The 17,289-nt window shown below is 48.4% G+C and overlaps 1 protein-coding gene across 10 annotated transcripts in view; it reads right to left on the bottom strand.

Annotated features, from left to right (window-relative positions):
• ST3GAL3 (ST3 beta-galactoside alpha-2,3-sialyltransferase 3) overlaps positions 1–17,289 on the bottom strand; it is a 242,871-nt gene that overhangs the window by 3,283 nt on the left and 222,299 nt on the right. For 2 of the 10 annotated variants that reach the window (XM_010371892.2, XM_010371893.2), the window contains 2 exons: positions 5,128–5,274; positions 4,751–4,897 (listed from right to left, as the gene is read on the bottom strand). In XM_010371892.2, the coding sequence (XP_010370194.1) occupies positions 4,751–4,897; positions 5,128–5,274 (294 nt within the window). The other 8 variants (XM_030942121.1, XM_030942122.1, XR_004060373.1 and 5 more) reach the window with 7 other exon arrangements.

Genomic DNA, 17,289 nt, shown 5'->3' with positions numbered 1-17,289 from the left:
GGGTGACTCATCCCCATTCTTTGAAGATGTAAACACCTGGCTCACTGTCTCTCTTTGAGGGTAGGGACTGTTAGGCACAGAATAGGTGCCTCAATATTTGTTGAATGAAATCAGGTTTGACAGGGAAAACAGAGGCTTGGAGGAATGGCAGGGCCAGGATTCAAGCAGATGTGGAAACTCGTTTGCCTCTTTACTTCTCCCTCATCCTCATCACTCCTCTGGAGAAGTAGTAACCAATTTGATGGGTCAGGGTCAACAGCACCCATTAGGAGTCACTGAGGGCTAAAAGGTCAGCAGAGGACTGGATATTTGATGATATTAAGGAATTACTGTTCATGTTTTTAGGTGTAATAATTTTAAAAATTGTCCTTATCTTTTAGAGAAAATGAATGAAGTTTTTTGTTTTGTTTTGTTTTGGTTTTTGTTTTTGAGATGGAGTTTCACTCTTGTTGCCCAGGCTGGAGTGCAGTGGTGTGATCTTGGCTCACTGAAACCTCCACCTCCCAGGTTCAAGCAATTCTCTTGCCTCAGCCTCCCAAGTAGCTGACATTACAGGCACCCGCCACCACTGGCTAATTTGTATTTTTAGTAGAGACGGGGTTTCACCGTGTTAGCCAGGATGGCCTCGATCTCCTGACCTCGTGATCCGCCCGTCTTGGCCTCCCAAAGTGCTGGGATTACAGGTTTGAGCCACCGCGCCCAGCCCGAAGCTACACTCTTAAGCACTCTGCATGGAGTGTGGTGCAACCAATGCTGGGAGCCTCACAGCCAGTGAAGTTTTACATGTAATGGAGGGACAACAGAGATATGGCAGGTGGAAGCAAGTGAAAAGACTCCATCAGAGAGGGCTGCAGGGAAGGCAGTGTCTTACCTCATTCCTACATCAAGGCAATCCCTAGGTCCTACTGAGTTAAAATCCTATTTCTTGCCTCTGTCTCATCTCATTATACTTCCAGCCTGGACTTCTGGCCTCTGACTAATCGCCTTAGCCAAAGATCTGGATCATCGCCTCCCTCATCACCTCTCTCCTTATTGTCTCAGCCAAAGATCTGGTTCAGGAGTCACCATCTCTTGCCCAAAGTGCAGCAACTCCCAACTAGGTTCTGTCCTGCCTTGCCCCCTCTCCTTCATTCTGCAGCCACAGTGATCCACTACATGCTAATGTAAGGCCTCAGACTCACCCATGGCTCCCTACTGCCTTCTAAATAAAGTGCAAACTCCTTCCATGGCATAGAAAGCCCATTACGATTTGGCCATTGCACATGTCTATGGCTCTCACCCTCTGCATACAACTTTACATAAAGTTTACATAAAAGGCCTTTGTAAAAGACCAAAGATATAAGAAAACATAGAAGCCAGGAGGCTGATAAAAGCTGTGAGTGCAATCTGAAGTGGGTGGGGACAAAGCAGCAAGAAGGCACGTGAAGCATGGCAGGGATGGAAGATTTTTGGGGCCATGGTGATGGTGAGGCAGTTCTAGAATGTCCCAGACCCAGAATGAGCTTCTCACTCCTGAACCATATCCCAGACAGCAGGAGGCCCAGGTGGAAGGCTGTTTCTAGCTTCCTATGAGATTTCCAAGTGCCTTGTATATCCTTGAAATAACTCCCAATCACTTGAGGTAGTTGGAATAAACCTGCTGTAGAGTGAATGCTTATGTCCTCCCCACGAATTCATATACTGAAACCTAACCCCCAATGTAATGGAATTTGGAGGTGGGGGCCTTTGGGGAGGTGATCAGGTCATGAGGGCAGAGTTCTCATGAATGGGATTAGTGCCCTTATAAGAGTCAGGGCCAGGCACAGTGACTCATGCCTGTAATCCCAGCACTTTGAGAGGCCAAGGCAGGAGGATCGCTTGCGGCCAGGAGTTCAAGACCAGCTTGGGCAACATAACAAGACCTCATCTCTATAAAAAATAAAAAAAATTAGCCAGGTATGATGGCACACACCTGCAGTCTGCTACTAAGGAGGCTGAGGTGGGAGGATCACTTGAGCCCAGGGGCTTGTGGCTGCAGTGAGCTATGATCACACCACTGCACTCCAGCTTGTGCAACAGAGTGAAACCCTGTCTCAAAAAGAAAAGAGAGAGACTCAGGTGAGCTGCCTTGCCTCTTCCATCATGCAGGGAAAGTGAGAAGACAGCTGTCTATGAACTACCTCTCTGGTGAGTCCTGACCAGATACTGAATCTTCCCACACCTTCATCTTGCACTTCCCAGCCTCCAGGACTGTGGGAAATGAATGTCTGTTGTTTAAAAGCCACCCAGACTATGGTATTCTGTTATAGCAGTCTGAAGGGGCTAAGAACCAAAAAAGTCTTATACAATATAGATGGTACCTGAAGACATGGACAGGGATGTAAATCTCCCAGAGAACATGCAGAGTGAGAAGAGAAGGCTGTCTGAGATGGAGTCTTGGCTAGTGCTTTTTTTTTTTTGAGACAGGGTCTTAGTGTCACCCAGACTGGAGTGCAGTGGCGCAATCATGGCTTACTGCAGCCTCGACTTCCTGGGCTCAAGTGATCATCCCACCTCAGTCTCCCAAGTAGCAGGGACTACATGCGCACACCAGCACTCCCATACAACTTTTCCTTTCTTTTTTCTTTTTTCTTTTTTTTTTTGAGACAGAGTCTCACTCTGTCACCAGGCTAGAATGCAGTGGCGCGATCTCGGCTCACTGCAAGCTCCGCCTCCTGGGTTCAGGCCATTCTCCTGCCTCAGCGAGGATTACAGGCGCCCACCACCACACCTGGCTAACTTTTTGTGTTTTTAGTAGAGATGGGGTTTCACCGCGTTAGCCAGGATGGTCTCCATCCTTTGACCTCGTGATCCGCCCACCTCGGCCTCCCAAAGTGCTGGGATTACAGGTGTGAGCCACTGCGCCCGACCTTTTTTTTTTCTTTTAAGACAGTCTTTCTCGGTCACCCAGGCTGGAATGCAGTGGTACGATCTCGGCTCACTGCAACCTCCGCCTCCCAGGTTCAAGCAATTCTCCTGTCTCAGTCTCCCAAGTAGCTGGGACTACAGTTGTCCGCCACCATGTCTGGCTAATTTTTGTATTTTTAGTACAGATGGAGCTTCACCATATTGGCCAGGCTGGTCTCAAACTCCTGACCTTAGGTGATCCACCCGCCTCGACCTCTCAAAGTGCTGGGATTACAGGCATGAGCCACCGTGCCTTGCCTCCTATTTTTCTTTCTTGAGACGGAGTCTCATTTTGTTGCCCAGGCTGAAGTGCAGTGGTGTGATCTCAGCTCACCGTAACCTCGGCCTCCTGGGTTCAAGCGATTCTTCTGCCTCAGCCTCCTGAGTTGATGGGATTACAGGCGCCCACCACCATGCCCGGCTAATTTTTGTATTTTTAGTAGAGACAGGGTTTCCCCATATTGGCCAGGCTTGTCTTGAACTCCTGACCTCAGGTGATCCACCCACCTTGGCCTCCCAAAGTGCTGGTATTACCGGCGTGTGCCACCGCGCCCAGCCAGTTTTTCCTATTTTTAGTAGAGGTGGAGTTTCACCACGTTGCCCAGGCTGCTCTGAAAACTCCTGGGCTCAAGCAATACCCTTGTCTTGGCCTCCCAAAGTTCTGGGATGATAGGCATGAGCCACTGCGCCCAGCCATGATGAATTTTAAGGCGCAGATCAGAATCGATGATGCTGAGAAAGAGAATGTGCGTGAATGGTGAGTGAAATAAAAGGAACATTGGAAATTACTGACTCAGAAGTTCAAAGAGGAAGGAGTGGCCAACACAAAAAGTGTTTCTGAGAGATCAGGAAAGATGATGTTGTGTCCACTGGAATTGGCCACCTTGAGGTGGTAGCCTTGGTGGGAGCTGGGTCAGGTGTGAGGGGAGCCAGGCTGCGAGGGCTGAAGGGCCAAATGGGAGTGCAGTGCAGAGTCCTCTCTGTGGCTTCAGTTTCTTCACTGGAGGAGGGAGCAGCTTTTAGGGGCATGGAAGCCTCTGGAATAGTGGAGGGGGATGATGGAGAAGGATAGGTAAGAAGACTGACAAGCAGTAATGAGGGCTGAGACCAGAGCCCCCAGACTTACAGAAATAGGAATCTGCACAGATGGGAGGTTCCCTCCAACAACCTCCCATCACCCAGATGTAGCAGCAGAGAAGCTGTTGAAGCACTGGCCCAAGATTTCCAGGTTTCAGGCTGGGATCAGCGGAAGGCTGGTGGTCAAGGCGGAAGTGTGGCAAGAGAGTTCAGATTTTTCACATAGGGTCTTGGCTAGGGAGGGAGAAATGCCAGAAGAGGCTGGCTGACAGGCTGGAGACCTGTAATGTACCCTATATACAGATGCTTGGGAAGCAATTCTGGGTATGAAGAGCTTCAGTGCTTAGCTGTGGGGAAGGGTGGAAGAGATATGGAGAAGTCCTGAGACCCAGAGGCAGTGTTTAGTTGTGGGTTTTTTCAGGGGCAGTGGCGTCCTCTGGGGGAAGGCAGGAACTGCAGTAGAGAGGATGGCTGAGCTGGTGCTAGACAAGTGTTCCTGGCTGGGGAATGCAGCGAGGGGGAGGGAGGTACAGGACCAGGGCAGGGAGAGTCCCCTGGAAGGAAAGTTCAGGGAGAAGGCCCTGGGTTCAGTGGGAGGCTGTGGAGAGGGCACATAGGATCCTTGGTGTCAGGACCTTCTGGGGAGTTCTGGGCAGCCAGACCAGCCACTGGCTCCTCCCTTTACTACTGATTTATGCACGTCCCCCTCATCCCCACCCAGGGATTGCCCCCACACCCAGCCCCGAACCTCTTTGATGGCTGCCATGCGAACGGTCTCATAGTAGTGCAGGGGTGCGTTGGGTGTGCTCATGTCATAGCCAAATCCTGCAACTGCCACCTCGTCACAGCCGTGTAGTGCCATGGTCACTGCCACACTGCCAAGGGTAGGGATGTTCTGGAAGATGGGGGCAGGGGGAGAGAAGGTGTGCAGAGTTCAGCTGGAGGGCTGGGACAGCTGAGACTTCAGCCAGGCTCCCTAGAGCTAGCCTCCACGCCCAAGGACTGAGCCCTCTTTCCCAGAAAGCTATTTTGCAGAAACACTGCCCCACCCACCACCCACCCTTCCTTCCAAGGCACTTCTGACCCAGCTCTCTTCCTCCCTCTCCCGGGGCCCAGATATCTCACCCCCCGGCCCATGAGGCCATTGTTGAAGGGCAGGCCAATGAGGGTGAAGGCGGCCTCCTGGATGAAATATGGGTTGAGGATTCGAATCTCAGGGGGCTCCTTGGGCACTCGAGTGGCCACAGATTTCCAGAAGCCATCCGATGCACTCTGTGGACACAGCAAAAGCGGGCCTGAACGAGGCACACAGCTAGGGATGAGCCTAGGGGAGTGGCAGGGACCCCCAAGTAGGGACAGTGAGGTGGAAGCACAAGGCGTTTAATGGGGAACCCAGGGCCTGTGGTGTAGGAAGCCCATCTGTGTTGGGGGAAATGGGGTGTGTGACAGGGACAAGGGGAATGATGGTGAAGAGAGTATGTGGTGGTGCTCCAGTGTGTAACAGAGGAGGATACGAAGGGGCTTGTGGGGCAGGCACAGGACGTGGGATGCTGTGGGTGTGCTGCTGTGGCCTGAGGGGGCTCCTGGGCCAATGAGAAGACCCAGCAGCGCAGCTGCCCTGACTCCCTATCTGCAGCAGCTGAGGGACTGGGAGGAGCCTGCCCTCTCTCCTGTCTGCCCTCCTGTGCTCCCACTTCCCTTGCTGCTGTCTCTCCTGGCTCTCTCCATCGACTGTTCTAGAGTGGACCTGAAAAATGGAGACAGAGCGTGAGCAAGTAGAGCACAGCAGACCAACACTGCTGTTGACTAGAGTCGGGTGACTGGGCAACAAGCTCTCCAAGCCTGTTTCTTTAACCATAAAACAGGATCATTCTTACCTGAGGATCTCTGCACTGTACTAGAAAGGCATCACCTCTGAAATCCGACATCCCAGTGTCCATTCTGGGGCACAGCTTCCCCTCCTTCCAAGTCTCTCTCTTCCTCCCTCTCCATGACACAGAGGCCTTTAGCTCCCCAGCCCTGACTTACTGTTCAGTACGTCCACCCATCCTTGTCTGGACCCTGAAGTATAACTCTTGCGAACTGCTGCAGTCCTCTGCCCCTTGTCCTTCTAGTGCCCTAGTCTAGGGAAATCCCGAACTTGGGATCAACCCATACATCCTCTTTTTCTCCCTTCACAACTGGGCTCCTGAGCACCACTGGAGAAGTCACAAACCAACCCTGCAGGCTGGAGGCACTGCCAAACCACGGGCTCCAAACGAACTGTTATTTGCACAGAAAACCTAGAAGAATCAGTCGAGGGCAGTGGCTCACACGTGTAATCCCAGCGCGGGGGGATCACCTAAGGTCAGGAGTTCAAGACCAGCCTGGCCAACATGGCAAAAGCCCATCTCTACTAAAAATACAAAAAATTAGCCAGGCGCGGTGTCAGGTGCCTGTAATCTCAGCTACTTGGGAGGCTGAGGCAGGAGAATTGCTTGAACCTGGGAGGCGGAAGTTGCAGTGAGCCGACATTGTACCACTGCACTCTAGCCTGGATGACAGAGCGAGACTCTGTCCGAACAAACAAACAAACAACAACAACAAAAAAAAAAAAAAAAAAAAAAAAAAAAAAAAGAAGGAAAGAGAGAAAGAAAGCCTAGAAGAATCAACTAAACTTAGAATGGATAAAATAATTTACTGCAGCAATAGGAAACAGTCATCAGATATAACAAAAAGATCTTATTTGCAATCGTAACACAAAAGTCAACTATTGAGCAATAAACGTAAGAAATATGTGAACTATAGGAGGAAAACTATAATCCTTTACTGATATAAAAAGATGACTTAAAAAATGGGAAAGACAAAATCATATTCCTGGATGGGAAGACTCCAATGCCAGCTCCTCCCAGATTAATGTACAGGTTTAACATAATTCTAAGAAAAAAATCTCAGTAGGATGTTTTGAGATTTATCAAATGGAATCTAAAAACCCATCCAAAAGATTTATCAGGTAAACATAACACCCTCAAATTAAAAATTAGGTATTACAGTATATTATGGGTTTGCACTTATTACAATGATAGATATATATGATTCAAAACCAGGAACAGTGAAACAGGATCGCCTAGAGGCAGGTCAACATAGGTATAGGTTATAGAAACAAATGAGATTGGAAAATTTTCCATTTCGGAAGGTCTATTTACTTTCTCTCCTCACACCATACACAAAATAAGTAAATGTTTAAAAAGCAAAAAAAGGGAAATTTCGGCTGGGCGTGGTGGCTCATGCCTGTAATCCTAGCCCTTTGGGAGGCTGAGGCAGGCGGATTGCTTGAGCCCAGGAGTTAAAGAACAGCTTGGGCAACATGGAGAAACCCATCTCTATAGAAAATACAAAAATGAGCAGAGCATGGTGGCGTGTGCCTGTAGTCCCACACCATCAGAGGCTGAGGTGGGAGGACACTGGAGCCCTGGAGGCGGCAGCGGCAGGGAATCATCATCGCACCACTGCACACTCCAGCCTGGGTGACAGAGTGAGACCCTGTCTAAAAAAAAAAAGAGAAAGAAAAAAATTTGGATGTATATTTTATCACTGAATTATCTATACATTAATGCAATGGAAGAAATAAAGAAAAAGACATATTTTGACTTTATAAACATTTTTAAGTGCTTTGGCACATCAAAAATATATGCAAAATAAGGTTGGGTGCAGTGGCTCAAGCCTGTCATTCCAGCACTTTGGGAGGCCGGGCGCAGATCACTTGAGGTCAGGCGTTCGAGACTAGCCTGGCCAACACCATGAAACCCTGTCTCTACCAAAAAACACAAAAATTAGCTAGGTGTGGTGGTGGGCGCCTGTAGTCTCAGCTACTTGGGGAGGCTGAGGTGGGAGGATCGCTTGAACCTGGGGACGGAGGTTGCAGTGGGCTGAGATGGCACCACTGTACTCCAGTGTGAATGACAGAGTGAGACTCTGTTTCAAAAAAAAAAAAAAAAAAAAGCAAGATAGTATAGAGAGGGAAGCAAAAAAGTGGTAAAAATTTTGTCACAAATAGTAAGAAATGTGTATTTTAAAACCTCATGAAGAATCAACGAGGCCCCATAAAAATGGGTGAAGCACATAAACAAAAGGTTAATATAGCATGGAAAATTTTAACTCACTAATGACAAAGAAATGCACATTAAAATAACAAGTTATTATTTTTTTAAGCACTAAAATCTGTGTATGTGTATATTTGTGTATCTGTATCTTGGTGCTGGTGGTAGTCTGCTGAGGGAGAATTCTCCTGGACTGTTACAGGAATAAATCTGGCACAGCCTTTCTAAAACACAATCTGTGTGTTAAAGGCCTCAAAGCTGTCTGTATCTTATGACCTCAAAATTTTCCTTCTAAAAATAATCAAAATGAAGACCTTTGTAAAAAGCTCTTTATTACAGTATTACTTACAAAAGTGAAAAAACAGAAAAAAATCCAAAAGTTTACAACAGAGGTTTCATTAAATGATACATTTATGTAAAAGAATGTCATAGTTATCAAAATGGTATCTTCTAAGAATTTTGGGCCAGGTGCGGTGGCTGGCTCATGCCTGTAATCCCAGCACTTTGGCAGGATGAAGTGGGAGGATTACTTGAGCCCAGGAATTCAATACCAACCGGGGCAATACAGTGAGACAGTGTCTTTACAAGAAATAGAATAATTAGCTGGGCATGCGGCTGTGGTCCCAGCCACCTGGGAGGCTGAGGTGGGAGGATCGCTTGAGTTCAGGAATTCTAGGCTGCAGCGAGCCGTGATTGAGCCACTGCACTCTAGCCTGGGCGAAAGAGAAAGGCCCTGTCTCAAAAAAAAAAAAAAAAAGGAATTTTGTCTTATGGATGTACCATAATGTATGTAACCAACACTGTTGTTGGATGTCTAAATTGTTTCTAGTTTCCCCAGACCTCTTCCTTCTCCTTGTTCCCTATCCTCTACTGTCCCTCCAGTCTTCCAAACCAGCAACCTGGGAATTGACTTGAGATTCTCCTACACCTTTCCAGTCCATCCTTTCTTGTGCTGCTGGTCATCAAGTTCTTTTGAGTCTATCTACTTAGAACCCTACATATCCATCCCTTGATCCCAAACCCACTGCCACCACTTCCAGGGCAGGTCTTATCATCTTTCATCTGGACTATCCTAATGACTGGCCATTTACATTGTCTATCTTTTTGACCGCTAAACACCCCAAAGCCCAGTAGAGCAACTGAAACATAAAACTGAAACCTAAATGGTACACAACACATAACTGTAAAATTCTATTCACTTATTCAATGAGCATTAATGAGTGCCTGCGATGGGCTGCCTTTGCCTCCCAAACCACACTTTTCTGCCTCCCAAACCACTCTTTTCTTTCTTCCTTTCCTTCCTTTCTCCTTCCTTTCTTCCTTCCTTCCTTCCTCCCTCCCTCCCTCTTTCTCTCTCTCTCTCTTTTTTTTTCTTTCTTTCTTTCTTTGACCTAGTCTCGCTCTGCTGCCCAGGCTGGAGTGCAGTGGCATGATCTCGGCTCACTGCAACCTCCATCTCCCGGGTTCAAGCAATTCTCCTGCCTCAGCCTCCTGAGTAGCTGGGATTACAGGTGCATGCCACCATGCCCAGCTAATTTTTGTATTTTTAGTAGAGATGGGGTTTCACCATGTTGGCCAGGCTGGTCTTGAACTCCTGACCTCAGGTGATCTGCCCACCTCGGCCTCCCAAAGTGTTGGGATTACAGGCGTCAGCCACTGCGCCTGGCCTCTCAAACCACTTCCTCTCTGCCAGAATGATTTTCCATGTACAAATCAGATCACATCACCACTGCCTACAGAAGAGCTGAGCCTTTAGCCAGTAACCCATCTGTCTCTTGTTTCAGTCTCTGTCCATCTGAAGTCCCCACTTGCTAATTCATGCCCTACACTTTTGCTGGTGCTGCTCCTTGTCTCTAATGTCCTTCCCACCTCTATCCACATGACCCATCCATTTTCTAAGACTCAGCAGCTGCTTCTCCTTTATGTCTTTCCTGACCCCCTCCACCCCAAGGCAGAACTGACATCTAACCTTCAAAAGGTGGTAAAATATGGAGTTCAGATCCTTGGTCCTAGGATTTAACTTCAGCTCTGCTCACTCACCATGTGCAGATCCTGAGCAAGGAATGTACCATTTCCTTATGGACAAACGAGGGACACCATGACTATTTAGCTTACAAACTATTGCAAGAATTAAATGAGCCAATCCAGGCTGAGTGCACACTAGCCCCACAGGGCAGGGGCTCACATCTGATTCACCTCTGTAGCCCAGGGCCTGGTCCAGCATAGGCAACAAAGAGGCATCAGTGATGGTTACTAAAGGAGATCTGATCTCCACCCAGGGCCCCCAGTGACCAGCAGCTCTTCAGCCTCTTCTGCTGCTGCTCCTTTGGTGGACTGTCTCTGTTCCAGCCACTCCCTCCTCATGGCTCCCACCTCTGTGGCAACATCTCTTTCTCTGGCAAACTGTCTTCCAAAGGTCAGTTCAAAAGATGGGCCCTTGTGGCAAACTTCGGTTTCAGCCCGTCAGGCTGAACAAGCCGACCCCTTTTTCCTGCTCCTGTCTCCAGAAGTGGGGTGTGTGTAAGGGAGGGAAAGGGAGGGATGCTGGGAGACAGTAGGAAAGGGAAGGGTGGAGAAATAGTCAAGACCTTAGGCATAGCTGAGGGGAAGCCCCTCTTGGGTGGGCCAGATGTGGACTGACAGGAACGGCAGGCGCCAGCCTGTGCCAAGCACAGCACAGACCCTGTCCCTTCTCCAGACCCAGCAGGCCCCAACAGCTTCCCACCTGGGGTTCCTGCCCGTGCCTGCCCCGCACACACCTGAAGAGGAGGGAGAAAGCACAGGGGCTGCTCGGGAGGAGCAGGGGGAACCAGGACTGGGCACAGCTGGGGGCGGGTGTGAGGCGGCTCCAGGCTGGCTTCACAAGGGTTACTTTATTATCTCTTTAACTTTCACCCACTTCACAGGTACAGGCCCCAAGATGAAACACGTTCAAGGTCAAGCAGCCTGCAGGTGGCTGCAAGTGGATTGAAACCCGAGTGTCCTGACTCCAAAACGGCATTCTTTCCGCCATACCATTTATATCATCGCTGCAGCTCCCACCTCTGCAAGTCTGAGGGGTTAGGGCTCAAAGATAAAGGAGACCTCCCCTCTCTCCTCTAAGAGCACTAAGGGAGCTCTCAGGAGTCTCTCTGGTGCCCAGGTCCCATCTTTCAGAGGGTACCGAGGCCCAGAGAGGTGAGGGGACTTGTTAGGGTACACACATAGCTGGCGAGAATCTGCGCTGCGTTTGACTTCACAGCCTGGTTTTCTGCACGAGATGCCCTCTCTGAAACAATCCCTCTTGGTCTGTTCCATATGCTGTAAGTCCTGGATTTAAACCACTATCTCAAACGGTAGTAAATTTGATTAACTCAGTCCCCTTGGCGATCTGATGGGGAGGGGAAAGCTGCCACCTCTCTTCTCATCTTTACTCTTTCCTGGGAGGAGAAATGCCGGATGTGACTGCTTAGATTTGAGGATACTGAGTGTGTCACGATTACTGGTGTGAGATGAAAATTCTCTCCCACATAGGCAGCCCTTCCTGACTTGCTGCCTCTGCGTGGCAGGGAGTGAGCTGGGCAGGCCTCCTCCTTGGAGCAGGCCACCTCTGCCTCTGCCCTTCGTGGCTCACTGCGCTGAGGTCTTACTGCCCTAGGTTCTTACTCCGCCAGCAGCAGCTGAGAGTCATATTGGGACCCTGGGGGAAGGGGCCCTGTTTTAGGTCACAAATCCCAGGGAGCTCTGCACTGGAGAACTGGGAGCCCAACACAGCGCCAGTCCAGTGCTCCTTTTATTCTTTCTCATCTGCCACTGTCCTGGTGTAGTTTCCTCAGAGATTTCTGGGAAAGGAGAAACAGTAAGACTAAGACATGGTTTGGGCATTTCCGGTTTCCCCAGCCACAAAAACATCAAGTACCAACAAAACTTCAGCCTGTTTCCTAAAAAAAAAGCTGTAACTCCTCTTCTCAGAAACACGTACACAGGCACATACACAGAACGTCTGTGTACCACTGCAGAGGCTTTGGAGTGTGAAAAACAGAGGCTCAATTCCAGCTCCACATCTCTGTGACCCGGGGCACATTGTGTCCTCTCTTTACACCTCAAGTTCCTTATGCATACAACAGGGCTGATAAGACCTACTTCCCAGATAGCTGTAAGGATTAGAGATGCTGTGCATTTTACAGCATCTGGCACAGGGTCTTGTATATAGCAAGCTCAATAAATCTTACTTATTATGATTATAGTGAGTGTCACACCAGGAGAGTGAAGCGGAGGGTGTGGTCAGCAACGTCAGCCACCGGAGAGGCCAGGACACATCCACACCTGCACACGTGCATGCGTTTGAATGGGAGAGCCAGCCTTCCCCCTGGCTCCCCACGGGGAGGTCTGCCTGCTGCTGGAGACACTACCAGGCCTGCTGCCAGCACACAGTCCTATTCCACAAGGCCTGTGCCTGCAAGTGTCCACATCTGGCCCAAGGCCTCTCACATCTCATTTCCCTAATCCACAGGACACAACAGAGGCCTATAAGGCCAGCCAGTGCTGCTGGTCTGGCATGGTCCAGCTTCTCCTCAAGGCCAGCTGTGGGCTGCATTCCTTGTTGAATCCCTCCTCCTTCAGGAATGCCCCTGCCTCAGTCAAGTCTGGACCCAGCTCTTCTGTGTGGAGCTGCCAGACTCCTGCTGATGCAACCTGTTCCGTTCTTGTCAGAACATCCAGGAGCAATGGGGAAAACATCTGGGAAGGAAGCACTTTCCCCACCAGGCTCCTGAGAGAATGTTTCCTGGTGTGCTCACAGGTCTGGGAGTAGAGATTAACCGTGGTAGGCTTTCACAGCAAGAGTAGGCAGATATGTCCACGCCTATGCTCCCTGCTGCTACTGCCTTAGGGTGGGCCACCAACTCTCCTGGGGTCACTCTAACAGCCATCAGCTCTCTCTGACTCCCTCTTGCTTTCCCTTCAGTTCATTCACATCCCTGCACAAATCTGATCTTGACACTCTTGGGCTTAAAATCTTCAGTGGCTTTCCACTGCCCACTGCAACAGCTTGCGTTGACAATTAGAGTGCAGGTCTTAGACTGTGAACCCTCACACCCCCAACTACTCTAACTCTGTGTCCCGAAGCAAGTTCTTTACCCTTCAAAGTCTCATTACCCTCTCCCATGCAGTAATACCAGCTTCCTTTATAGTGTTTTTGTGTTATGACGGTTTAAAGTCATGCATATAATATGTTTGGCACAAAGTCAGCTCTTGTTAGCTTCTGCTATTATTGGTCCTCAGGATAAAGTCCAGGCTCCTTGTTGAGACTTTGGCTTTTAAGACCCTTCACCATCTGTCCCCTGCTCACCTAGCGTCATCTCCAGCCACTGCCACCATATCCATGTAGGTCCACTCCTAACATTGTTGGGCCAAGGACAAAACTACAAATGGGTGTATTATACACATATCACATGTCTAAAATTTAATTTTAAATATCTCACAGTTATGAGGCAAGTTATCAAGATGTTAAATATATTCTAGCACCCTGCAAGGCTGAGGTGGGCAGATCACTTGAACTGAGGAGTTGGAGACCAGCCTGGGCAACATGGTGAAACTCTGTCTCCGCAAAAAAATACAAAAATTAGCCAGTCATGGTGGCACACACCTGTAGTCCCCAGCTACTTGGGAGGCTGAGGTGGGAGGATGGCAGGGGCCCAGAAGGCGGAGGCTGCAGTGAGCCAAGATCGCACCACTGCGCTCCAGCCTGGGTGATATAGCCAGACCTTGTTTAAAAAAGAAAAAAAAATATATCTATATCTATATCTATATATCTATATATCTATATATCTATATGTGTGTGTGTGTGTATGTATATATATATATATATATATATATCCTTCCTTGAAAAATGTCCGAGGACAGGTTTGAGTTTAGAATCCTGATCCTGGGAATCTGTTGTGTGGGACCATGGTGGTCCAGCCCAACTCCCACCCGTGGTCCCATCCCATACCATAAGAAGTCTTGTGCAAAACCCCTCTCTAAAAAAAAAAAAAAAAAGAAATATTACTCAGGTGTAGTGGTGAGGACCTATAGTCCCAGCTACTAGGAAGACTGAGGTGGGAGGATTACCAGAGCCCAGGGAGGTCAAGGCTGCAGTAAGCCGAGATCGTGCGACTCCAGCCTGGGCAACAGAGTAAGACCCTGTCTCAAAAAAAAAAAAAAAAAAAAAAAAAAAAAAAAAAAAGAAGTCTGTGCATGTGTGTAGACTCCTCCTCACTCCACACATCCAAGCTCTGCTCACAGCCTCTGCAGATACCCTCCTTGGGCTTAGGGTATGCAAAGAGAGTTAATATTCTGCCCTCAAGAAGATGGAAGTGGACTTGGACTTGGCACTGTTAGGGCAAGAAATTCTGAGGTCTCCATTACCTGATAGTGGTCTCTCAAGGCAGATGGGCCTGGGGTGGGCACATTCCTCTTGGCTCTGCATATTCTTCTTTACTCCATGGCAAAGGCTGTGGTCAGAGGAGGGCCACAGTGGGGCCTAGGGCAGATGCCTCTCTCAGGTCAAGGGCAGTATCATGCCCATGCCACACTCGTTATACTGAATTATTTTTAATTCACTAAATACACCATGCTCTTTGCCAACGTTGTTCTCTATGCCCAAAATATCCATGTTCATCGGTATCCTGAAGGCCAAGAAACAAGGTGGCAGGACCCTCCTGATCAGGTGGCATCTGTACCCTTGGGCCCAGGCCCTGTTGCTCTCGCCGACACGCTCACTCCTCATCCTGTGGTTGGGGTTCTGCCCAGCGGGCAGGCAATATTTATTGTGCTCATTCTCACTTCTCAGAAGGTGAATGTCATTGCAGATGAGCACAGTGTGTCACTGGTGTCCTGTGCATTGTCCTACTAGTTCTTACAGCAGAATAACAGGTAGCTATGCAGGGAGGCTTTCACGATTTCCATTTTATAGAAGAGGAAAATGAAACTCAAAGATGTGGCAGAAGAAGAGATTTGTTTTCAGTTCCTAACACTGAGGCCAGTGCTTTACCTGCTGATCCTACCTGCACTGAAGGTTTGGGGATAGCAGCTGTGTTGGCTGGTCCAGGTGCCCACACCCTCGGCAGGACTGCTGTGCTACTGCTTTATACTCCATCATGTAGTGAGACCATAACTCACATTAAAAAAAAAATCCTTAGGTAATATTTGGGTTTGGCTATTATAAATAACACTACAAAATATAAAGTAACACTACAATAAAAATCTTTGTGCACTGACTTTTCTTTCCTCTGGGTGATTGCTCTCAGTACCAAGTTCCATTTCCTTTCCAAAAAGCTGGTCCCTGTTTGTACTCTGACCAGTAGCCTTTGATACACCTGTCATTGCACTCATGCAGCATCATGTAGGATAATCTAACACATTATTTGAAAACATGGTAGGTGATAAATGGCAGCCTGTTTCCTTTACATGAATTTCTCTGACTGCTAGGAAGGTTAAACATATTTCTGTTGTTTACTAGTTATCTTTCTTTCTGTGTGATCTGTTCAGTTTCCTGTCCATTATCTGCTGGGATTCTAATGGCTTTCTTGTTAACTCTCATAATAACCCTTTGCCTGCCATATGTTCTAAATATGTTTTTTCAAAGTTGTGCGGCAGTCTTTTTGTGTTAACTTGAAATTCTAATATGTTATCAAATTTGATTTCTTCTAGCACTTCTGTGTCTTGAAAGTTCTTTCCTTCCAGGGATTTGATTTCTATCCTTACTTTAAACTTCCCTTTGGTTATATTTTTATGTTTCACTTTTTAGTCCATTTGGAATTTTGATGTATGCTACGAGGAGAGGGTCAGAAAACTTTTTGAAAGCTATATTTGGAGAAAAAGCGATGAACAAAAAGAAGAGCCAGCTTGGGGCGGTCCGTGTGATGCCAACAGGCAACTGAAAGGCAGAGTGCCAGGGACTGTTCAGTTCTTATTTCTTTATCAAGGAGAATGATCTCGGAACTGCATAAAGAAGATCAAATATGGCTAAGAGGAAAGAGATGCCCTGGAGAGGCAAGAAGAGAGCAAAAGGATGCGAGGGTCTGAACCTAAAAGAAAGACCTTTCAGGGCAATGAAAGGAGGCAGCCTCGCTGAGAGGAAAGAGCCTGACTGAGAGGCAGAGTTTGGAGTTAGAATCCTGACTCTCCTCGAAGGTACTGCTGCACTCTGGGCCTCAGTTTCCACATGTGCTTATTCTCTTATGTATACCAACTATGCCTCAAACACGCTGGAGGTGATGGCCTTACAGAGATCAACAGGACAGCTGCTGCCCTCCTGGCGCTTATAAGAGGGGCATCTCATACATCCATGGGCAGGCGAACGGGTAGAACACGGAGGCATGAAACAGGCCAGAGTGGAGAGGACATGCTGGGTGCTAAAGAGTGGCAAGGGTCGGGCGCAGTGGTTCACAGCTGTAATCCCAGCACTTTGGGACGCTGAGGCAGGCAGATCACCTGAGGTCAGGAGTTTGAGAGCAACCTGGCCAACATGACGAAACCCCATCTCTACTAAAAATACAAAAATTAGCCAGGTGTGGTGGTGGGCACCTGTAGTCTCAGCTACTTGGGAGGCAGAGGCAGGAGAATGGCTTGAACCTGGAGGGGGTGGCAGAGGTTTCAGAGAGCCGAGATCACGCCACTGCACTCCTGCCTGGGTGACAGAGTGAGACTCCATTTCAAAAAAAAAAAAAAAGAGTGGCAAGGAGAAGGGAAGGCTTGGAAGGGGCCAGATCATGGAGTTCTGTGCTGTGAAGTTGAAACTGAGTTGAGGTTGAGTCTGCTGGATTTAGAATCAGAAGGTCACTGCCAGGTGAGAGTGGTTTTGGAAGGCAGGATGGAGAGGTGGAGAAACAGACAGCAAACAGCCAGACCCTGGGACAGGCGATGACTTTTCCCAGAAACTTGAAAGAGAAGGGAGGTGAATATAAGCTAAAGAGAGGCCTTTTATTTTTAAGGTGAAAGAGACCCAAATACATTCATAGATGTGAGAGGAGGACCCGGCAAAGAGGTGAGAAAGGAGACATAGGAAAGAAGACAGTCCTGAGAAGGTGAAGGGAGATGGCATCCAGGACAGGAGAGAACTGACCATGAAAGGCAGAGGCACAGGAGGGATGGTAGAGGAGGAAGCAGGGATGAACGGGGATGCAGGTATGTTTGTAGATGGGAAGCAGGAAGCTGAGAGTTTTTGGCTGGTGACAACCTTTATTTT

This window comes from Rhinopithecus roxellana, chromosome 12, assembly GCF_007565055.1.
Source record: "Rhinopithecus roxellana isolate Shanxi Qingling chromosome 12, ASM756505v1, whole genome shotgun sequence".
Classification (NCBI taxonomy): Eukaryota; Metazoa; Chordata; class Mammalia; order Primates; family Cercopithecidae; genus Rhinopithecus; species Rhinopithecus roxellana.
This window is presented reverse-complemented; position numbering and strand designations above follow the sequence as displayed.